Here is a 25,234-nt window from a genome sequence, read left to right as displayed (position 1 = left end):
CAGATCATTATTCAATGCTATGGTACAGAGCTTACACAAGAGCTCACAAATTACCTGCATAATCAGATGCATGGAGCTTCTGAAAATCTCTTTCAGGTCAAAAAATCAGAGCGTTCCATTTTTTTGAGCAGGCTTTTGAAAGATTGTGCCATTATATGAACAAGGGGGAGAACAAAACCTCTGTCAGAATAAACATAACTTTGACACTTTCTTTCCTGTCAATTTTTTCTAACATGTCTAGATGAAGAGGAGGCTTTCTCAGCCTCCTGGCTCATGTTTCTGTTCTATACTGTCAGAATGATTTTCATCTCTTCCTTACCACTATCTCTAAATAACTGGGTTAACTTTAATGAGCAAAAAATAGCCTAGTGAAGATAAGACCTAACAATGGAGAATATGAAACAGTTAAATCATTAGAAGAAAAATCTAATATAAAATATTAACCAATTTTCCTGAAAAATGTATCCATCTTGGAAAATGGCCATAACAAAAAAATCATGAAATTGAAATTAAACTACAAGGCCGGGCGTGGTGGCTCACGCCTGTAATCCTAGCTCCCTGGGAGGCCGAGGCGGGCCGATTGCTCGAGGTCAGGAGTTCGAAACCAGCCTGAGCAAGAGCGAGACCCTGTCTCTACTATAAATAGAAAGAAATTAATTGGCCAACTAATATATAGAAAAAATGAGCCGGGCATGGTGGCGCATGCCTGTAGTCCCAGCTACTCGGGAGGCTGAGGCAGGAGGATCGCTGAGCCCCGGAGATTGAGGTTGCTGTGAGCCAGGCTGACGCCACGGCACTCACTCTAGCCTGGGCAACAAAGCGAGACTCTGTCTCAAAAAAAAAAAAAAGGAAATTAAACTACATTCAGTGTTTTGATCAAATAATATCAAATAAAACTTTAATTGGATAAAATTAAATGATCCAAAACTACAGAGTAATTAGGTATAAAGAATAACTAGTTATAATGATTACATATACAAAATTCTTTTATTCTATTAAAACCAAGCATTTCTAAGAGAAATGCTTCTAATAAGAGAAGTAGTAAGTTGGCCTGAGTCCCCTTTGGAGGCTCTGACTAGGCTTTTCCCTTCTCCGGGAAGGAGAAGGACCCCTAAATGCTAGAGACTAGGGCAGGGCCTTGAATCAGAGGGCCTTTCCTTTTACAGTAGGAATTGCACTCCTTTGATAAGAAACAAAGATCAGATAAAGACAGAGACATCAAAAGAGTTGCCAAGTTCTCATAACCACAGGGAAAGGCACTAGGAGTTCCCAAGAGCTCTGTATTAGCAAATCCTTTTCTTTAGCCCCACCAAGAGCCACAGTAGTTGAGGACATTGATCAGAGCTGTGAGAGTAAAAAAAGTCAGCTTGAACTCTAGTCATACCCTGACAGAAGAATTTATTTGTACAATAAACAACTTAGTAGGGTAAAAAGAGGAAGCATTCATATCTCAGGATAGCAAGAAGATACCAATAAGCACTCCAATCTCAGAGTGAGCTGTGATGGGAAGGAAGAAAAGGGGAAGTCTTGAAGGTTGCAAGGGAGCATTGAGAAGCAAGAAAAGGAAAATATTTGTTAATTAGTTAAAAACTAGAGACTGATCAGGAAGTAGTACAGATATAGATGTAGAAAAGAAGCAAAGAAAGTGGAAGATGGACCAATGCAAATTGGTGTAAAAGTCTACAGGCCCAGAACTGGACTCAGGAAAGAGACTACTGTACCCAGGGGAAAAGTTTAGCACAAATATGCACACATACACTTAAAGAACTCTGGCTTCAATATAAATTTCAGCAGGCCCAAGTAGATATATAGTCATGTGCTGCACAAGGACCTTTCCGTCAATGATGGACCACATATTCAACTGTGGTCCCATGAGATTATAATATTGATAACATATGTTTACAGTATCTATTCTATGTTTAGATACACAAATAACATTATTTCAAAATTGCCTACAGTATTCAGTACCATAGCATGCTGTATAGGTTTGTAGCCTAGAAACAATAGGTTATACCATATAGCCTAGGTGTGTAGTAGCCTATACCACCTAGGTTTGTGTAAGTACACTCTATGATGTGTGCACAATGACCATTTCTCAGAACACGCCCCCCCATCATTAAGTTATGCTTGACTTTAAAGGATGTCTTTCATTAACTATAGTATACTACTTTCTAGATTAATAATTTAATAAGATTGTTCCTAAGGATTTGCTTATTTATATGAAATCAACTTATTATACTTATTTAATTTAAATTAATACATACTTGATACTGATAACCGATTTCCTAAGGTTTTTTTTTAAAAACAACCATGATATAAAAGAACCCTCAAGGATCTTTTGGAAGAGAATAAAGTAATATTAATCAAGAGCAATAAAATTATCCTTAGACTCAATAACATTTTTGTAAATTTCTTCTAAAGAAACATCAACTGTACAAAGATGTTTATTCCTACCTTATGTATAACAGAGAAAAACTTGGAAACACCTAACTGTTCAAAAGTAAGGACAGTAGTTAAATTATAGTACTGTATTTGAATCCACCCAATTTTATTAAACATTTTATTCTGATGATTAGAAAGTATGAAAAATAATTATAATATATGGTTAAATGAAATAGGTAAAATATAAAGTTATAGGTAACTTTTGAGCACATTTATATGAAACTAAATTTCATTTTCAAAAAAATGAAAACAACTGTTTGAAAGGTAGGATTATGGATGACTTTTTTGTCCTTAAAATAATTATAACATTAGTACATTGTTTTTACTATTTTCAAATGCAATATAAAATGAAAGAAATACGCAGACCTTAGTTTTCTCATGTGTAAAATCCAGGATTAGGTTAGGTATCTCATGATCATTCTGATTCTCCATATTGAGAAACTTACAGGAAAAATCACTAGAAATGACACACTCTGCACTAACATTTTTAAAGACTATAGTGATACACACTTTAAGAAAAGATTATAAATAAGATGTTTAACTTCTTAGAAATATCAATAGCAAGTATTGATTGGTTTTGTTATCAAGCTTTGGTTTAATAACAAACCCATTACAAATTTAGTGGTGGGCAGTAACAAAAAAAAATCAATAAACAAATCAAGTTTTTAAAAAAAATAAATCATGGCAATTTGCTGTTGGGAGTATCTCTCCACTTTGTCCAATTTCTGATCCAGAAGGTGCCACAAAATATGTCCATTACTTAATCTTACCTAAACGAGTCTAACATAGCTAAATACAACTTTTCCAGGTGATTTCTTTCTTCTCTTGCAAAGGTATTTTGCCACTTTTACAAGCTAGAGTCATAAATCTTTCCAACCTCAAAGATAATTCTCCTCCAGAATGTCAACCAACTGATCTTTCACAGGATTGAACATTGCTTCACAGTATCAGTTAGATAAAAGGAGACTGATTCCTTCCTTTTAAAAAACCAACTAACTCTACTTGCAAATCATAATGCAGGTCCAACAGGATAGGTGGAGCCTGGATAGAATAGACCTTTGCAAGAGGTAATAAAGCACTTGTGGGATTTCCCTTTCAATTATTTATTATCTGATGAGTGATGCCTAAAAGTAGCAAATAGGCCCCCAGAGCTCAGAGATCCACACTGAATTCTTTTTTTTTTTTTTTTTGAGACAGAGTCTCACTTTGTTGCCCAGGCTAGAGTGAGTGCCGTGGCGTCAGCCTGGCTCACAGCAACCTCAATCTCCGGGGCTCAGCGATCCTACTGCCTCAGCCTCCCGAGTAGCTGGGACTACAGGGATGCGCCACCATGCCCGGCTAATTTTTTGTATATATATTTTTAGTTGGTCAATTAATTTATTTCTATTTTTGGTAGAGATGGAGTCTCGCTCAGGCTGGTTTCAAACTCCTGACCTTGAGCAATCCGCCCGCCTCGGCCTCCCAAAGTGCTAGGATTACAGGCGTGAGCCACCACGCCCAGCCTTGAATTCTGACGGTAAAAACTGGCCTGATGCTTTGTTGCTTCATTAGAAAAATATAGTTTTTCTATTCTTCCCTACTTTCTCTCTGGCATGAAAAAAAAAAGTGGACTTGTGCAAGTCATCTCTAAAGTAATTCAATAAAGACTGCTTTATAGCAAAGCTTACAAAACATGAGGTATAAAACAGTAAATTAAATATTCTCTTCAAGTTATGCTGTCAGTTTATGTGAAATTCTTATTGCTTGTACTTATATGTGTAAATCTATTGTAAATCTATTTTAATAGGTAAATGTAACTAATAAAGGATGGAATACTTTAAAAGACCCAAAGTTATTTGGATTCATTTTCTAATTAAGTTGTCAATGGCATTTAACAAAATTATTTGCTGCTTTTTCCTTTTTCAGTAGAAGGATTAAAAAATAATCCTTTGCTAAAATTTTTTGGAATATAGCAGTGAATGAAAGAATACACATTCACTGAATGACTTCTCACATGCCATGACCTGAACTGCATGCTTTCTCGACGTTAGCGCATGTGCAGATAGGCTATACATTACACATGTGGTATTTTCTTGTCTCAAGGGAATTTAGTAAGTAGGCTGGGGAAAAACCTTCAGATTCCCTTGAAAAAGTATGCCAAACAGAAAAGGATACTGAGAAAAGCAATCAACAGATAACTTGCTCACAATGTAAGTTTATGATCAAAAGAGAAGAGGTGACCCAGGCATGTGCTTGTAGAAGATCATGTGTTCACCAAAGGCAGGGAATATTCTCAAAGACGTAAGACTGAATCACAGAAAGTCTGCAAGTCAGATCTAGTTATAGTAATCTCTATGTTGTAGAATTCACATTTTTAAAAATGTGATCTAAATTTGGGGAGCCTGGATTTAGGGTTTGGTTACTGCCCAGCTATGAGATCTGGGACAAGTTACTCAACTCTTTCTAAGGATCAGTTCACTTATTCAAATTGGAGATAAGAACAGTATCTATGCCTTCTTAGGTGGTTAAGACTAAATCAGACAATGCATTTAAAGCACTAAGTAGAGTGCCTTGCATATATATAGTGGGCAACCATTCAATGACAATTACTTTTACAATTGTTACCTGTATGATTAAAAAATAAATTCTACCTGCATTTGACTGAAAAGAATTTTTTATTAGATATAAATTAGATATAATTGCATACTGATATAAATAATGGCAGACTGAAAATGAATACAGAACTACATTACTATACATTTAAAAAAATCAACCCATCTGCTTCATATGGCTTCATCTGTCCCACACTTGATTTTATACTAGACTTATTAGGCTTTATTTAGTACTTTAAGAATATTAAGGAAATATGTAACAAACTGTAACATTTTAAGTGATTTCAGACAATGTACTTACAAAATTTCTGAAGTGTTTACCTCAAAAAACGGAACTAGCATTGTCTAAAAAGTTATTTTATCATCAACCAAGTCATTTAACAAATCATTTTTAAATCTATAAATAATTTTATTTATTTTTATTTACTTATTTATTTCAAAATATTAAAGGGGTACAAATGTTTTGGGTTACCTGGATCACTTTTGTAACGTTTGAGTCATAGCTATGGGTGTGCCATCACCCAAATAGTGTTCACTGTACCCATTGGGTAGGTTTTTGCCCTTCCCCTTCTCCTACCTGTTTGATTTCCACTAAGTTTTACTTTCCTCTGTGTATATGTGTACCATCAGTTAGTTCCAATTTAATAATGAGGACATGTGGTGTTTGTTTTTCCAATCTTGAGATACGTCACTTAGAATGGTCTCCAGTTCCATCCAAATTGTTGCAAAAGGCATGCTTTTTAAGGCTGAGTAGTACTCCATGGTATACATATATCACATTTTATTGATCCACTCATGAATTGATGAGCACTTAGGTTGATTCCACATCTTTGCAATTGTGAATTGTGCTGCAATAAACATTCGAGTGCAGGTGCCTTTTTGATAGAATGATTTATTTTCCTTTGGGTAGATAGCCAGTAGTGGGACTGCTGAATCAAAAGGTAGATCTACATTTAGTTCTTTGAGGAATCTCCACACCATTTTCCACAGTGGCTGTACTAATTTGCAGTCCCACCAGCAGTGTATAAGCATTCCCTTCTCTCTGCATCCACGCCAGCATTTATTGTTTTTGGACTTTTTAATAACAGCCATTCTGACAGGAGTGTTATCTCATTGTAGTTTTAATTTGCATTTCCCTGATGATTAGTGACACTGAGCATTTTTTTATGTTTATTTGCCATTTGTCTATCTTCTTTTAAAAAGCTTCTGTTCATGTCTTTTTTTTTTTTTCTTGAGACAGGGTCTTGGTCCATTGCCCAGGCTAGAGTGTTGTGGGGTCATCCTAGCTCACAGCAACCTCAAACTCCTGGCCTCAGGCAATCCTCCTGCCTCAGCCTCCTGAGTAGCTAGGATTACAGGTGTGCAACACTATGCCTGGCTTATTTTTTCTATTTTTAGTTGCCCAGTTAATTTTTTTTCTATTTTCTGTAGAGACAGCTGGTCTCGAACTCCTGAGCTCAAGCAATCCTCCTGCCTCAGCCTACCAGAGTGTTAGGATTAGTGGTGTGAGTCACCACACCCAGCCTGTTCATGTCTTCTGCTCATTTTTTAATGAGGTTATTTTTTTCTTGCTGATTTGCTTAAGTTCTTTGTAGTTTCTGGTTATTAGCCCTTTATTGGCTGTACAGCTTATGAATATTTTTCTTTCATTCTGTAGGTTGTCTATTTGCTCTGCTGATTGTTTCCTTAGTGCTGCAAAAGCTTTTTAGTTTAATCAAATCCCATTTATTTATTTTTGTTATTTCAGTGATTGCCACTGGGGTCTTAGTCATAAACTCTTTGCCTAGGCTGGTATCTAGAAGAGATTTTTCCTACATTTTCCTCTAGAATTCTTATGGTTTTGTGCCTTACATTTAAGTAAGGCACAAAAATATCTTGAAATAATTTTTGTGAGGAGTAAGAGATGGAGGCCCTGTTTCATTCTTTTGCATGTGGCTATTCAATTTTCCCAGCACCATTTATTGAATAGGGCCTCTTTTCTCCAGTGTACATTGTTGTCTGCTTTGTTGAAGATCAGTGGGCTGTAGGTAGCAGTTTTTATATCTGGGTTCTATGTTCTGTTCCATTGGTCTATGTCTATTTTTGTACCAATACCATGCTGCTTTGGTTCCTATAGCCTTGTAGTATAAAGTCTGGAAATGTGAAGCCTCCAAATTTGTTCTTTTTGCTTAAGATTGTTTTGGCTATTTGGACTTTTTTCTGGTTCCAAATGAAGTGTAGAATTATTTTTTCTAGGTCTGTGAAGTATGACATTGGTACTTTGATGGGGATTACACTGAATCTGTAAACCACTTTGGATAGTATAGTCATTTTTTAAAATGTTGATTATGTCAATCCATGAGCATGATATGTTTTTCCATTTATTTGTGTCCTCTGCGATTTCTTTCCTCAGTGTTTCAGTTCTCCTTGTAGAGGTCTTTCACCTCCTTAAGTATATTCCTAAGTATTTTATCTTTTTCTTTATAGCTACTGTGAATGGTACTGAGTCTTTGCCTCTCAGTTTGACTGTTACTGGTATATAGAAATGCTACTCATTTATGTACACTGGTTTTGTATCCTGAGACTTTGTTGAATTTATCAATTCCAGGAGTCTCCTGGTGGAGTCTTTAGGGTTTTCTAGGTTTAAGATCATGTCAATGAAGAGCGATAATTTGACCTCCTCTTTCCCAGTTTGGATACCCTTTCTTTCTTTCTCTTGCCTGACTGTTCTGGCTGGTCTTCCAGCACTCTGTTGAATGCAAGTGGTGGCAGTGGTCACCCTTCTCTTGTGGCAGCTCTTAGGAAGAATGTTCTCAAAATTTCCCCCTTCAGCAGGATGTTAGTTGTGAGTTTGTCATGAATCAGTTTTATAATTTTGAGATATGTTCCTTCTATGCCTAGTTTGTTGAGGGTTTTTATCATGAAAGGGTGCTGATTTTGTCTAATGTTTTCTCTGCATCTATTGAGATGATCATATGGCCTTTGTTTATGTGGGGAATCACATTTATTGATTTGTATATGTTGAACTGTTCTTGTGTCCTAGGATGAAGCCCACTTGGTTGTGGCGGATTCCTTTTTTGATGTGTTGCTAAATTCAGTTTGCTAGTATTTTATTGAGGATTTCTGCATCTATATTCACAAGGGATACTGGTCTGTAGTTTTCTTTTTTTCTTTCCTGGCTTTGGTATCAAGGTGATACTGGCTACATAGAATGAGTTGGCGAGAATTCCCTCCTTCTCTATGTTACGGAATAATTTCTGTAGTGTGGTAACAAATCACTTTTGAGACACTTCCATAAGACAGTGTGCCAGGCATTGACTGACCTGAATGAAATAAAAGTCTTCCTTCTGCTGCCATGTTCTTTAAAGACTCATTCTTTTTATAAAAAGTGTGTCTCATAAGGACACTATTTCTACAAATAAATGTTTTTCAATGTTGCCAATACTTACAACTAACTTAACCTACTCATATATAACAACGATCAACATCATTAAAATTTCCAGTGTCTTTGAGGCTGGCAAACTGAAGGTTAGTGTTATGTAAGTAAATGTAGAGAATGTCAATTGGCTATGGGGAATTTAAAAAAAGATATATTTATGCCCAGAGATGACCTTTTCAAAGATCGTAATTGAGGATAATTTCTACAAGTAAATGATCTAGCTCCCACAGGAAGGTGTATGTGGAAGTACACACTTTATCCATAAAAAAAGGGGGAACTTTTCAAAATGTGTTAATGTATAACATTTTGGTTCTACTTTCCTTTTCATATGTTTCTCTCCAAACGACCTACTGCCTTCTACTATCAACAACTATGTGGTAAATTTACATATACGTGTTTGAATAAATAATATCTGATTAAAATTTAAAGATAAATCTTATTGTACTTGATATGCTCTATCATAAAAATCATGAGCTTAGAGACAACTACTTTAAGGCAGGAGTGTAGAACAGTGAAAGCAGGCTTACATTTAAAATGTACCCAATGACTAGTAAAAAATACTCTTCGGCATAGGAAAATCTCCTTTATTCAGGTAAGAGAGAAATTCAGAACTGTCGATATAGCAAAGATCAGTCTTTCCAGATGGCTTCTGTGAGGAATTCTTATTTTTAAATAAATTATATCTGTTGTGTAAGTTCAACTTTGGAAAATAGTGGATTATTCTTCAAACATTTTATGAAATTCATTCGAGAACACTTAAAATTAAAATAATCTAATAAATTATATATATAAGAGGCCAGGCATGGTGGCTCACACCTGTAATCCCAGCAACTTGGAAGGCTGAGGTGGGAGGATTACTTGAGGCTAGGAGTTTGAGACCAGCCTGGGCAATATAACGAGATCTTGTTTCTAAAAAATATAAGAAAAATTAGAGGCCGGGCGCAGTGGCTCACGCCTGTAATCCTAGCACTCTGGGAGGCCGAGGTGGGCAGATTGCTCGAGGTTGGGAGTTGGAAACCAGCCTGAGCAAGAGTGAGACCCCGTCTCTACTATAAATAGAAAGAAATTAATTGGCCAATTAATATATATAGAAAAAATTAGCCAGGCACGGTGGCGCATGCTTGTAGTCCCAGCTACTTGGGAGGCTGAGGCAGTAGGATTGCTTGAGCCCAGGAGTTTCAGGTTGCTGTGAGCTAGGCTGATGCCACAGCACTCACTCTAGCCTGGGCAACAAAGCGAGACTCTGTCTCAAAAAAAAAAAGAAAAAGAAAAAGAATAATTAGCCAGGTGTGGTGGCACACACCTATAGTCCCAGCTACTTGGAAGGCTAAGGCAGGAGGACCACTTGAGCCCAGGAGTTTGAGGCTGCAGTGAGTTATGATCACTCTATTGCACTCCAGCCTGGGTAACAGAGCGAGACCCTATCTATTAAAATATATATATATATATATATTTGCATACATATATACAAAAATATATACATATATAAGCAGATGTTCAAAAATAAATTAGATTCTCAAGCCCTGACTCAGCATTATAAAAGGGATCTATGTAATCAAAACATTTGTACCCCTGTAATATTTTGGAAAAAAAAATTAGATTCTCAAACAGATCAGGGTATAAAATAATATATCTAATTATACTCAAAATATCTATTCCATTGTTTGTAAGTGTAGTCAAAACGTGTCTGGATTATTTGGTTGTTTATACCCAGTCTGCTGTTATTAACAGACATCTTTGTATAGGAACTGGAACATGTATAGCCATGCAAAACCATAAATCTGCTGTCTTAATAAATAATCTCACAGCCAAATTCTACTTGTGGGCCTTTCAACTGGAACTGCCATCTTCTAGTAATTTGCCAAAATGAAAACACAAAGGGAAAGAGGAGAGGCACCTGACAAGTGTCCTCTAGGCCTTTTAGAGAATATGGCATTGTTCCTTTGGTCACATACACGCAAATCTCCAAAAAGGTGATACTGCAGACATCAAAGGAATGGGTACTATTCAAAAGGCATGCCCCACAGATATCACCATGGCAAAACTGGAAGAGTCTACAGTGTTACCCAGCATGCTGCTGGCACTGCTGAGATCAAACAAGGGCAAGATTCTTGCCAAGAAAATTAATGTACACACTGAGCATATTAAACACTGTAAGAGTTGAGACAGCCTCCTGAAATGCGTGAAGAAAACTGATTAGAAAAAGAAGGAAGCCAAGGAGAAAGGTACCTGGATTTAACTGAAGTGCCAGCCTATTTCTCCCAGAGAAGCACACTTCCTGAGAACCACTGGAAAGAGCCTGGGCTGCTGGAATCTACTCCCTATAAATTCATGGCATAATAGGTGTAAAAAAAAAAAGACCTCTGTACTATTTAAAAAAATCCAAACCCTACTCATGGGAGTCAAACAATGGTTTCCAGAATTGGGTCAGTCTTGTGAGAATAATTTGAGAGAAAATCTCAACTATTTTGGTAAGGCACAAAATCTAGAAAACAAAATCAGTACTCTATTGTACAATAGAGTTTATTTATTATGGTTACCAGCAGTGAAAATTTGAACAATAGATATGGTCTGCTTTTATATTTCCGTACCACAATAAAAAAGAAAAAAATGATTATAGTAGACAGCACTAGCTATCACAGAAAAGCATAGATTTCATCATAAATATGTTAAATTACACCAAATCAATAAACAATTAACACAAATCTTGCCTAAAATAGGACAAGAATTAACTTGACTTTTTTGGTTTATCTGTTTAAATCCTGACAGCATACCTTGTAGAGAAAATGTCACTGGGCAGGTCTGGAAAAAAATTTTCAGGGCTCATTCATTTCTATATGGTTTTATAATGATAAGGTTCCAAAGCAGATAAAAGTACTTGATGAGATAAATGCATGTGTAGGGTTTAATATCAAGCAACAGTCTATTTGGCAACCTCAGCTGCTAATCAAACAATTACGAAATGGAAAGTACATCTTGTACAAGCTGACAAGCCATTAAATCAGGACAGCTGTGGGCAGACATACTGACACTGCAAGAATTACCAGAAAGCATTAATTTCAGCATTAATAAAATGGCAGTAAATAGATGACAGCTGCCAGATGAACTAGGAAATAAGGTTACTGGCCTTGTTAAGCTCCCGTCTCATTTTCTCAGGCACAAATTGATCAAGGTGGCGTCTGAAGTGAAGTGCATCAATGGCAACAATCTCAGTGCAGCGCCGCTGCCAGTCGTCCCTGGGAAGAAACAGAAAGGGGAGAAAGATGAGGAATAGGTAAAGTCACTCAAAACTCTCACAGGGGTCAGGATGCCAAGACTTTAGCAGTGTTAAAATAACAAAACAAAGAAACGAATCAGTATCTGCAGGTCTAAGCAAAACAGGAAGAGAGAAAATACTCTTCTATTTTCAGATTCTGAGGCATATATATTGTGTACTGTCAAGGCATTAAGCAGTAAAATGAAAACTTATCAAGAGAGAACAGAATGAAGTACTGTAAGCAGATATATCATTTACAGTGAGTCTCAGAGGTTAAAGGATATCGAAGCAAACAAAAGAAATTGAGTTCTTTGTTTTCCTCTAATACTAAAGACATGGCATTTGTACCTTGACAAGAGCTCATTCCTACTTTGCTTTGAGAGATCTGCTTTAAATCACTGGGGTTGTAACGTCACCATATATTGTCTAGGAAATAATCCCAATCAGCCAAGTGTTACAAAAAATGTGAAATAATTCAGTATAGCATTCTACCTCCTATGCTCAACTGTCATCAATGAGAGACTATTTTTAAAAAGACAAAGACATCAAAGTAGACAATAACATGTTGCCTGTGGAAACAGAAGAACTAGTTGAGATGGTAATTTTGAAAATGGGTAAAATTCCAAATATTTCATCTCTTTCTAAACTTGCATATATTGGTATGCCAAGCAACTTTTTACACTGCAGAATAACAATAGAAACCTTCATGCTTGTTTGCAAATAATTATCAGGAATAAACATCCACATAGATAATTGTTTGTTGCAACCACATATTTTAAACAAAATAAGGATAAAGAAACCAGAGGCTGGACTTGAGACATTACAAAGAATAAGTTTGTGGCACAGATATGTCTACATGGGCAAGAGCTGATTCTTTTTGCCATAATAGCTTTCTTGTTAAAAAACAAACAAAACAAAACAGAACAAAATGAAATACCCCACATGCTTTCAGGTAGCATTTCTGCAAAAATTTACCTCTGGTGAACTACACAATTTAGTGGGGAAGCAAGAATGTCAAGGCATAAAAACATTTCAAGAAGAAACAGGAGACAGCTGCAGCAAAATTCACAGTAGGGCCTGTCATCCACTGGTTTGTTGCATCAGGCCCACTGTCCCACATGGGTTTCCCTCATCTGACTCATTTCACAGAAAAATTAAGGATAATCAATAAGCTGGTCCAGGACTTTAGGCTCTAGCTATTAACAGAACTTATTCTAAATACCACCCCCCCCCATTTAAAATGTAGTTAATGGTTTAGGTATATTACATTATTAATTATTTTAAATTGTGGTAAAAAATATATAACATAAAATTAGCCATTTAAACCATTTTTACATGTACAATTCAGTGGCACTCACTACATTCACAATGCTGCTATTCTAAATAATTCTGAACTTGGAAGTTAACCTCCATTGCTCTGCTTTAAATTGGCAAGTTATGTAGGTAAAGAACTATAGAGAACTCTACCCCTCTTGTCTTTGCTTTAGACTTTTGGTTTTTATATTCTCTCTTTTTCCTTTTGGTATATGGAGATGGTAATACTGTTTTAACTGTCAATGAACCTGTAATACTGAACTTAAAAGAAAGCTCAATTGCTGAAATAAGGGTAGAAGGGATACAGAGTATATCAGGGTCAAGCTCACATTCTTTTGCCTTCAGTCATGCGATTCTAAAGACTCACCTTTCACTCCCATCTTCATGGCTCCGGGCCCAGCGATATGTCTCAGCATAGCCTGTGTATTCACTGTACTGTTCAGTACCTGAAACATATAATCTGTTACTATTAACTTCATACTGCGTGGTAAAAACATTCCACCTAAGATCAACAATAAGGCAAGGATTACTGCCCTCCATCACTTCTATTCAGCACTGTACTAAAGGTTTCCCCAGCCATTACAGTAAGAAAAGAAATAAAGGCATAAAGAGGGTAAAAAATAAGTAAAATTGCCCCTATTTGCAAATGTTAGGATTGTTTATATAGCAAATCCCAACGAATCAATGAAAGAAAGGAAGAGAGAAGAAAAAAAAAAAGGAATAGCTCATAAATTTAGGAAGATCAAAGGTATGTCAGTATATTAGCTAACAATGGGAAAATAAAACTTTAAAAAAATTCATTAACCATAATGTCAAAAAATATCAAATACCCAGGAGTAAAAACAGACATAGAAGACATCACTGAGAAAAAGTAAAAACTTAAATAAATGGAGAGATACTATGCTCTTGGGATAGAAGAATCAATATTGTTACAGTGTTAATTTTTGAAATACAGATTCACAACAATCTTAATAATAATCCCAGCAGACTTTTAAAAATTAATAATTGAGGTGATTTTAAAATTTATATGCAAATGCAAAAAACCTAGAATAGACAAAAAATTTTCGAATAAAGAAGAAAACTGAAGGACTCAACTACGTGAGTTAAATGCCTACTTGGTCTTAACCTAAGGAAAAACCAAGAGCTCAATGGAACTAGAATCCATAAGTAAATACACACTTCTATAGTCAACTGATTTTCAACAGTGGCGCCAGAACAATCCATCAGGGAAAGAATAGTCTTTCCAACAAATATTGCTGGAATAACTAGATATTCATAGGAAAAAAACCCCCACAAACCTCAAGTGCTATCTCACACTACAAATAAAAATAATTTTGAGATGAACAGACATAAACCTAAAAATTATATGATTTCTAGAAAAATATAGAATAGTTTTATGACATTGGTGGTAGGTAAAAATTTCTCAGAGGAAATAAAGAAGCAGAAATCATAAAATTTACAAAACAAAAACTAGAATATCAAAATTAAATACTTCTGGTTATTAAAACACATTTAGGAAAATGCTTAGGTAAGACTAGAAGAAAAATATTAGCAGAACAAGTATCTGACAAAGGACATGTATTCAGAATATCTGAAGAACTCTTATAAGTCAATAATAAAACAACTCAATTTAGAAAAATGAGAAGATTTGAACATAAACTTCACACAGGAAGATACATGACTGCCTAACAACTACATGAAATACATACTGCTCAACTTGATTAGTCACTAGAGAAATGCAAATTAAAACAACAGTGACATACCACTCTATACCCAAAAGAATGGCTAAAATCAAAAAGACTGACAACACTAAATGTTGGTGAGGATGTAGAATAAGCAGAAATCTCATATACTGCTGGTAGAACATTAAAACGGAACAAAAACTTTTGAAAAGAGTTTGGCAATTTCTTATAAAATTAAACATATATCCCACCTTTTAACCTAGAAATTACACTCCTAGGTATTTACCCCTCAAAATTAAAAATGTACGCCAACAAAAACTGTATAGAAGAATGTTCATAGCAGATTTATTCATAATAGTCATAATAGAGTTCAACCAGAGAAACGGAACCAGTAGGAAATACGTATGAAGAGGTTCATGGCAAGGAACCGGCATACACGATTATGGGAACTGACTAGGCAGGTCCAAAGGGCAGGCTAGAACTCTCAGGCATGGGCTGAAGCTGCTGTCCACAGAATGAATTTCTTCTTCAGGGATGTCTCAGCTCTGCTCTTAAGGCCTTTCAACCAACTGAATCAGAAAACTGCTCATTTAATGCAATCAAATTAACTTAGCTTAGTGTGATTAAATTAACCCCTTTATTTAAGGTTGACTGACTGTGGACCTTGATCACATCTACAAAACACTTTCATAGCAACACCTAGATTTGCCAGAACTGACCACATTATACACTCGACATTGTATACTTCAGTGTGCATAAATTTTATTTCAGAAAAAAAAAAAAAGAAAAAGAAAAGACCTGAAGACAAATAGTGAACCCCACTTAACAGGTTTGCTTTTTGCAGTGACATGGTTTAGTAGTTCTGAAACCACCCTTTGTATATTCTAGGCTTCAGCAAATGAGAAAATAAATTAAGAAGATACCAGAAGCCCCATTTTTCGCTATTGGGAAAGAGATTACCAAATATAGAAAGGGGGAAGACTACAATGTACACTGTGATATTGGATGAGAATGGGAAGTGTCAATATGAAGTCATAGCTGTGTGTGTGAAATATATATATATGTCCTAGTTCAAATCTTGGTTTCTAAAAACTACTCCAACTAAAATCCAGGACTCCTTGGACAAATAGTTGATTTCAGAGCTAGGGCAGGGAATATACAAAATGAGTCTAGAACATCTTTCTGTGCTAAAAAAAGAAGTAAATGCTCAAAGAAGGAAGTGCATTAAAGAATGATGGGCACACGTCAAAAGCACACAATAGCTGACTTGAAGGAGCCCCACTGATCAAATCTGGGACAATTTAGCATCAAACAGATGATAGTAATGGATTATAACCCATTTAATAAAATAAGAATCCATGTATCTATATAAATATTAATAAATAAGTATACACAAATGAGGAAGAAGGGAAAATCCTTCCTTACAGTAGAATGCCAACTACTAAATGTAGAAGGAATGATTGGAGTTAAAAAAATTATTAATGGCTGCTAAAATTAGTAAGTGAAAGTTTGATGATGACAGGATATTCAGTTTCAAAGTATATAAAACACATTAATTACAAAGTGAAAAAGAATAACCTGATGGTGGAGAAACCTGGTGGACCCCACCTTAACCAAGCCATTACACCTATATCATAAATATCGGGAGAAATCATTACCACTTGTCTCCTCAAAAGACATTCTAAGAAAAACACAATATCACTTCAGTGGAATTCCTACCAAAATGAATAAACTGAATCTAATTTGGGAGAAACATTAGGCAAACCCCAAATGAGGGAGATTCTATTAATACAAAGTAAGTGGCTTACAGACTTCAGAAATATCAAGATGAAAAAATATAAGGAAAGACTGAGAAAGTGTTCCTGTTTAAAAAACACATGACAACTAAATGCAAGGTATAAGCCTAGACTGGCTGAAGACGGGGGGAACAAAAGCCACAAAAGACATAATTGAGACAATTGACAAAATTAGAACATAGACTAGTGCGTAGGCAACAGTACTGTATCAATGTTAAATTTCCTGACTTTGATAACTATGCTATGCTCATATAAGAGAATGGCCTAATTCTTAGGAAATATACATCGAAATATTTAGGGGTACATGGGCACAATGTCTCCAATACACTCAAACAGTTCAGAAAAATAACATTGAGAAAGAGTGATGAAGCAAATGGGACAAAAATATAAGCAGGTGAATCTGAGTAAAGATTTTATGGAAGGCCAGGCGCGGTGGCTCACGCCTCTAATCCTAGCACTCTGGGAGGCCGAGGCAGGCAGATTGCTCGAGGTCAGGGGTTCGAAACCAGCCTGAGCAAGAGCAATACCCTGTCTCTACTATAAATAGAAAGAAATTAATTGGCCAATTAATAGATATAGAAAAAATTAGCCGGGCATGGTGGCACATGCCTGTAGTCCCAGCTACTGGGAGGCTGAGGCAGGAGGATTGCTTGAGCCCAGGAGTTTGAGGCTGCTGTGAGCTAGGCTGACGCCACAGCACTCACTCTAGCCTGGGTGACAAAGCGAGACTCTGTCTCAAAAAAAAAAAGAGTATATGGAAATTCTATGTATTATTCTTGTCACTTTTTCTGTAAGTCTGAAATTGCATATACACATATATATGTACATATAAAAACATGTATATAATATAAAGCTATGAAAAATACTCTATTTTTATATATGATTAAAATTTTCCATAATAAAAATTTTAAAGATTTAAACTTAATACTAGAGTTTATAGTCTATTCCTTAGCACACTGCTTCTTACAAATAATTTTTTTTTTTTTCTTTTCTTTTTTTTGAGACAGAGTCTCACTTTGTTGTCCAGGCTAGAGTGAGTGCCATGGCGTCAGCCTAGCTCACAGCAACCTCAAACTCCTGGGCTCGAGTGATCCTTCTGCCTCAGCCTCCCGAGTAGCTGGGACTACAGGCATGTGCCACTATGCCCGGCTAATTTTTTATATATATATATCAGTTGGCCAATTAATTTCTTTCTGTTTATAGTAGAGACGGGGTCTCGCTCTTGCTCAGGCTGGTTTTGAACTCCTGACCTTGAGATATCCGCCCGCCTTGGCCTCCCAAGAGCTAGGATTACAGGCGTGAGCCACAGCGCCCGGCCCAAATAATTTTTTTGAAATTTGAATACTGTGTATTAGATGATATTACTTTTAATTTTTTAATTTTTTTATTTCAGCATATTATGAGGGTACAAGTGTTTAGGTTACTTATACTGCCTTTGCCCCACCCGAGTCAGAGCTTCAAGTGTGTCCATCCTCCAAGAGATGACATTATTGAATTGTTAATTTTCCTAGGTCGATAATTGTTTTGTGGTTTTATAAGAGATTGTCCTATTCTTTTTAATTTAATTTTTAATTATTATGGGTACATAATAGTTGTATATCTTTATAGGGTACTTAAAATAATTTAAATTTATGCTTCAATTCCTATAAATTTACCTAGAATTTTGGGCAAGATCTCCCGCTACAAATCAAGAAAATCAACTGTATTTCCACACAGTGGCAATGAATGATCAGAAACTGAAATTTTTTAAAGAAACCATTTACAATAGTAACAAAAATTATGCAATCAAAAATGTAAAAGAGTGAAAACTATAAAATATTACTGAAAAAGAATTAAAGACCTAAATAAACAGAGAGATACATCTTATTTATGTGTCAATGACTAAATATTGTTAAGATGTTAATTTACCCCCAATAGATCTATAAATTAAAAAGTCTATATTAAAATTCCAGAAAGCTTTTTTGTAAATATTGAAAAACTGATTCTAAAATTCCCCAAAACAATTCTGAAAGACAAAGTCAGAGGAGTCATGCTACCTGATATTAAGAATTATTAAAATGCTACAGTAATCAAAACAGAAAGAATAAAAATAGACTTAAAAAGTTTAAAACTTCTGTTCTTCAAAAGTCACTGTAAAAGAATGAAAATATATGCTAAAATGTCTGAGAAAGGACTTATTATATCCAAAATATATAAAACACTTTTAAAACTCAATAAGAAAAACTAACCAAATTAAAACATGGATATTATATGGTTTCATGGGTACAGCCATGTTAAAACTTAATCTAATTGTATATTTTATATAAACAGTTTAACATATATTAATTATATCTCAATAAAGCTATTTTTAAAAGTGTAATCTAACTCCTTTACTAGATCATCAGCTCCTTAAGGGCAGGGACTATAAATTATTAATATTTGTTTCTCCATTAGCATCTTGTAATGCAACAATATAAGCTGAGTAAGCACTTGCAGAATAAACATAATAATGAGCAAAAGACATTTAATTGAGATGACAATAATGAGTCCAGAAATAGTCTGAAGGCACTACATAATTGACAAATACAAAAAATTTACACCTATAGAGACAACAAGGCATGGTAAAAAGAGCATCACATTGAGATCAGGAAACATGAGCAACCTAAAATGAATCTTTACTAGCCAGGTGACGTTAGATAACCAAACCTCACTACACTTCATTACATCATCAACAAATTCAGGGATGTTAATAACTCTTATGTTCTTTACTTCATAGAATTTCTTGGCAAACTAAATAAGACAAGTAAATATCTTTCAAAATCATGAAACAGTCAGTATTGGTGCTTAACTTAGTAAGGGGGTACAGAAACCTAAGATAGATGACTATTTATGTGAGGGTTAAAAATGACCTGGTCTACTGGACTGATTGGAACCAAGATAGCCAGAAACACTCTTCTTGTTTTCTATTTCTGGCCTAACAGTAGAAAGCCTCGTTTTTCCTGTTCATGAGACAAACTACCTATTCTGATTTCTTAACTATAAAAACAAATATCTGTTCTGTCTTTCGCAAAGAAAGTGGTTGAAAAATATAAGATATATTTTTTATTTCAAGTTAGGATCATTTCAGTCTTCTTTCTTGAGATGATTAAGAGTAGATTTAGTTCCTTCAGGTACAGGAAATCAAAAATGCAAATACAAATGCTTTTGTTCTAAACAAATTAAATCCTGGGTTTTCTAAGTAGACACTTTTTAAAATTATGCCACTGTCTCCTTCAAAAAAGGAATAGCTTTAACTCGTTTAAAATTGAAATTTATTAACCAACTATGATGAAAATGCAAAGGTAAACAACAACATAAGACTGACCTTTGTGATAGCTCTTTCTAGGGATGGCCCATAAGACTTCCTGGTCAAAGATAGACCTTTACTAAAGGAAAAAACTAGAAGGAACCCATTAAAATCTTATCAAGAGTTCATGACCCGGCTGGGCACGGTGGCTCACGCCTGTAATCCTAGCACTCTGGGAGGCTGAGGCGGGTGGATTGCTCAAGGTCAGGAGTTCGAAACCAGCCTGAGCAAGAGCGAGACCCCGTCTCTACTATAAATAGAAAGAAATTAATTGGCCAAATAATATATATAGAAAAAATTAGCCAGGCATGGTGGCACATGCCTGTAGTCCCAGCTACTCTGGAGGCTGAGGCAGTAGGAATGCATGAGCCCAGGAGTTTGAGGTTGCTGTGAGCTAGGCTGACACCACGGTACTCACTCTAGCCTGGGCAACAAAGAGAGACTTTATCTCAAAAAAAGAAAAAAAAAAAGAGTTCATGACAACTTTATGAGTTTTTAGATGTAGTAGAGTAAGAAACATTCTTAGTTTCTCTTACTAGGAATAAAAGTTTGTAATGAACACAGGAAAAACTATTTGGAGATTAAAAAATTTCTACTTACCAACGGACCCTTGGCAAGAGGTTTATATGAAAGACATCTATCCAAATTTCATTAGCATCACTCATACAGTGGTGAGTATGTAGTAATTAGAACACTCTTGCTTTTAATTCTCATGATTAATAAAAATTTAGAAAAGATAAGCACAAGTAAGAAAATGTTTGATTTCCAAACATTTTAGGAAAACTCCCACAGAATCTGGATCTTTCTCAATAAGCCGGCGTCATTTAGCAACTGGGCTGTTTTTGTAGTGATAAGCACTTCTGGCATTGTAATGCTGTAAGTTGACCCCAGTATTATAAGCAATGCTGTCTACTTGTAGTCATTTCTATTAATATCAGCTCAGCTGACACTCAGAAAAGATGTAAGGACTTGTAATGTCTGGGATGATCTGATTCACTAGAGGGCAGGTTTTATGTTAAATATACGAATACTCTGCTCCATGTCTAGGCATCTGCTTTATGTGGTCACCAAACAAACAACAAAACAACCCCCCCCCCAGAGGCACTTAACTCACTTTGGTATTGAAGTTATTTTTGCTGGATGTTGTAGAGCAGCAGTTCCCAACCTTTTTGGTACCAGGGAATGGTTTCATGGAAGACAATTTTTCCATGGGTGGGTGGGGAGTGGAATTCAGATGGTGATGCCAGCAGCGACATGGCTGCAGAGCTCTGTGGCCTGGTCCCTAACAGACCACGGACTAGTACCAGTCCGTGGTCTGGGGGTTAGGGATGGCAATTATAGAGAAGCAAATGAAAGAAGGGAAAAAGGAAAAGAGAAGACTAGAGTTTTAATTTTTTTCCTCAGGCTGGGCGCAGTGGCTCACGCTTGTAATCCTAGCACTCTGGGAGGCCAAGGAGGACGGATCGCTCAAGATCAGGAGTTTGAAACCAGCCTGAGCAAGAGCAAGACCCTGTCTCTACTAAAAATAGAAAGAAATTAATTGGCCAACTAAAAATATATAGAAAAATTATCTGGGCATGGTGGCGCATGCCTGTAGTCCCAGCTATTTGAGAAGCTGAGGCAGAAGGATTGCTTGAGGCCAGGAGTTTGAGGTTGCTGTGAGGTAGGCTGATGCCATGGCACTCTAGCCTAGGCAAAAAGTGAGACTCTGCCTTAAAAACAAACAAACAAAAAAATTCTTTTCCTCTATTCATACTTACTGAAAGGTTTTAACTCATGGCTGCCCCAGGGAGGATCACAGTAAATAGAGGGATAACACTGTCTAGATAAAAGTATTTGCCTGTTTGCATGACCTGTTTCATATTCATTTAAAAGTCTGATACCAACCAGATGTCCCACGATGATGATAAATTTAATTTATTTCCAATTTCTCAAACTCTTCTACAGATTCAGGCAGCACACTCACAGCCATTAGCTCACTGAGCCTGGGTGCATCATTGAAGGAATGGAATTGATCAGGCAGATAGATTGCAGTGCATGGTTAAGAGTCTCCTAAGAAGGGAGATGGCAGACATCCAGACATCAAATAGATGATGAAATGGCCATTTCCATTAAGGGAACATCACATCACAGATATTAATTAGGAGGCACTGCAATAAAGTTAAGTGGATGTGGGAAAAAATGCTGAGTTAAAAGTCACCCCAAATGTCCTTAGCCTGAGGTAATTATAGATCTAAAAGTGAGTCAGGGATCTGCAATTTTCCATTGATTTTACAATGGCTGCAGGTAAGTTAGAGAACTGATGTAACTCCAAAGTAATCCTTTTTTAGACCAGGAAGACACTATCTTTAAAAAAGAAAATATCCTAATGTTTTTCTTTTAACATTCTTACTTTATTCCTAAGGGAAATGACATCCTTTATCTACAGCAACACTAACAACAGATGACAAGGTACTTACTACTTTCAAGAGAAATGAAGCAAATGAAGTAAATTATCTTTAAGTTTTAATGCCAGTATTTTGCCAAGTTTTTTATTTCAATGATGTATATTCGCCTTAAAAATTGATGGAATATTTTGTTATGAGTCTTCAGTTCAAATCTAGCATAGCTGTTAAATATTAAAAATCTTTTAAAGTATTATTCAATATACTCAAATGACAGAGACAGTCACATTCCAAACCTTCAGAGCTCCCAAATACAGTGTGAGATCAATATTCCAAGCATTTAGTTGCCTAACAATAGATTTATGCCAGGTTATTTTAATTTTTTGTTCTATAATTCCTTACACTCTTACCCTCCCACCACCTGCATCCTTCCTATACATCAGCAGTCCCCAACCTTTTGGCACTGGGAACTGCTTTCATGGAAGACAATTAGGCTGCAGACAGGGGATGGGCGAGATGGTTTGGGGATGATTCAAGCGCATTACATTTATTGTGTAGTAAGACCTCTCTGCTAATGATAATCTGTATTTGCAACCACTCCCTAAGCTCTAGCATCACCGCCTCAGCTCCACCTCAGATCATCAGGCATTAGATTCACATAAAGAGCACGGAACACAGATCACTCGCATATGCAGTTTACAGTTGGGTTTGCACTTGTATGAGAATCTAATGCCACTGTGGCTGATCTGATGGGAGGCGGAGCTTATTTGGTGATGCAAGCAACGGGAGCAGCTGTAAATACAGACAAAGCTTTGCTTGCTCACCTCCACTCACCTCCTGCTGTTCGGGCCTGTTCCTAACAGGCCACCAGCGGGTACCAGACCAGTACCAGTTCACAGCCCACGGGCTGGTGATTGCAGCTATACATGATAACCAACAAATGTAGCTTGATGACCAATATGTGAATTAAGGAAATTTTGAGAATTAAAGAGGTTTATCTTTCCATTTTAGTATAATTTGGATCATAATCTCAGAATTCTGGGTGAAATACTGTCACTTCAAATAGCTGACTGAGGTTGTACCTAAGAAGAAATTTGTTTGCTGAGGTTCCAATCTTAATTTTTTACAGAAACTCAGACAATTAAAAATTGTCTGTTACCTTATCAAAACAGCAGAAACACAGGGATAAGAATTAATATAGGATGTCTAAATGATATAGAATAACTCACTGAAAGCCCCTTTACCAATGGGTGCTTACAAAAGATAAGGAGACATCAGCAAAAATGGTGAAGTAAAAACTGCTAAAAATTCTCTTTTCCATGAAAGCTATGAGAACAATGTGAGAATCATAGTAAGAATCAAGTATGGAAACTAAGCAAAGGCTGCAGCAATCCAGGGAGTATTTATTCAAGGAAAACTGGCTATATCTTTGTAAAAACAAAAACTTCGTGATGCTTTCATTTACCCTATTCCTATCCCACTCTCCCAAGCTCCACTGTAACTTAAAAACCTGTCTTACATAATCAGTGAGAAAATCAGCAGCCTGGCAGCCACCAGAGAGGCATATGAAGACTGAAACTCTTTCAAAGTCCCATTCTTAGAGAACTGTCAATATTTTACCTGTCTGGTAGTCCCCAGAAAAACCTCACTCAGAGGGCTGTCTTTACTTTACTGGACTTGGAGTGTGCCCAATCTGAAAAGACTAATCCTCACAAGTGTTTGATGAAAACAATTACAGGAAATTATTTAACACTAAGGCTGCCTGAAGTGATGGCTAATAGTTGGGGCAAACAATAGGCTAATCAAAAAGCTTCAAAGGAAAAGCTGAGGCCTGAGATGTACATAAAGGGCTTTGAAAAGTTCTAATATATTCTTAGGAATCGAGAAGACCACATGCATGCCCATAGCTGTGCAAATGATTGGGAAATATTTGAGAAGGCCCTCAGCTCTCCCCTTTGCCTGACCTTGAGGCTCTGTGTAAGTAGGAAGTGAAGGCTAAGGCAGAGTCATCAAGTGCCTGGTAGCATATTGAAGGTGAGCACCAACATGCATATAGAGCCCTTCAGCAAAGACTGAGAGACTTAGTTTTAGGTATTTAAGGAAATCTCTTCAAACATTAGCAGACCACTAACCTAACTGAGCAGAAACTTCACCAGCCACACATGAGAAAGAACAGTGACTTTATAAAATTAGTTTAGAAAAGTCATTAAACAAATAAGAAACAGCAACGACAATGAGCTCTGATGAAAAGGGAAAATATGATTTCCAGGGTAACCACATTATAGTATTTAAAATGTCCAGTTTCTAACAAAAAATTATGAGACATAGATAAAAACGAAAAAGTATGCCCTATACCCGGCAAAAAAAGGAGTCAATAGTAACTGCCCCTTGAGGAGCCCAGACATTGGACTTATTAGACTAAGACTTTACATCAGCTATTTTAAATATGTTCAAACAACTAAAGAAAACTATATCTAAAGAACTAAAGGAAAGTATGAGAATGTTACTTCTTAAATAGAGATCAAAGAGATAGAAATTATAAAAAAAGAAAGAAATAGAAATTTTGGAATTGAAAAGTACAAAACTAAAATAAAAAATTTATTAGAATTCAAAGCAGATTAGAGCAGGCAGAAGAAATAATCAGTGAACTTGAAGAGAGGTTGAGATAATCCAATCTGAAGAACAGAAAGAATAAAGAATGAAGAAAAACACAGATTTAGAGACCAACATCAAATACATCAAAATATAATAATCTGGGAGTCCCAGAAGAGGAGGAGAGAAAGGGGCATAAAATTTACCAAATTTGATGCCAACCATTAATCTAAATACTCAAGTAACTCAATGAACTCCAAGTAGGATAAAGTGAAAGAGATCCACTCCTAGAGACATAATCAAACTGCTGAAAGACAAAGACAAAAGAGAGAATCTTTAAAGCAAAACTTATGGACCAAGATATGCTCCTGAAGGTTGCCTACAAATGTAATGGAAGCAAAGAGTGTGGCTTCAAGATTAGATATATCTTGGAG

The 25,234-nt window shown here is 36.0% G+C and overlaps 1 protein-coding gene across 4 annotated transcripts in view; it reads right to left on the bottom strand.

Moving 5' to 3' along the window:
• Window positions 1-25,234, bottom strand: part of LOC142860945 (poly(ADP-ribose) glycohydrolase) — a 127,281-nt gene that overhangs the window by 16,473 nt on the left and 85,574 nt on the right. For all 4 annotated transcript variants that reach the window (XM_076010216.1, XM_012744593.3, XM_012744594.2 and 1 more), the window contains 2 exons: window positions 13,389-13,467; window positions 11,579-11,687 (listed from right to left, as the gene is read on the bottom strand). In XM_076010216.1, the coding sequence (XP_075866331.1) occupies window positions 11,579-11,687; window positions 13,389-13,467 (188 nt within the window). The remainder of the gene's footprint in view (window positions 1-11,578; window positions 11,688-13,388; window positions 13,468-25,234) is intronic.

Source organism: Microcebus murinus, chromosome 14 (assembly GCF_040939455.1).
Source record: "Microcebus murinus isolate Inina chromosome 14, M.murinus_Inina_mat1.0, whole genome shotgun sequence".
In the NCBI taxonomy this organism is placed as follows: domain Eukaryota; kingdom Metazoa; phylum Chordata; class Mammalia; order Primates; family Cheirogaleidae; genus Microcebus; species Microcebus murinus.
The sequence above is the reverse complement of the archived record's forward strand: the minus strand, read 5'-3'. Positions and strand labels throughout refer to the sequence as shown.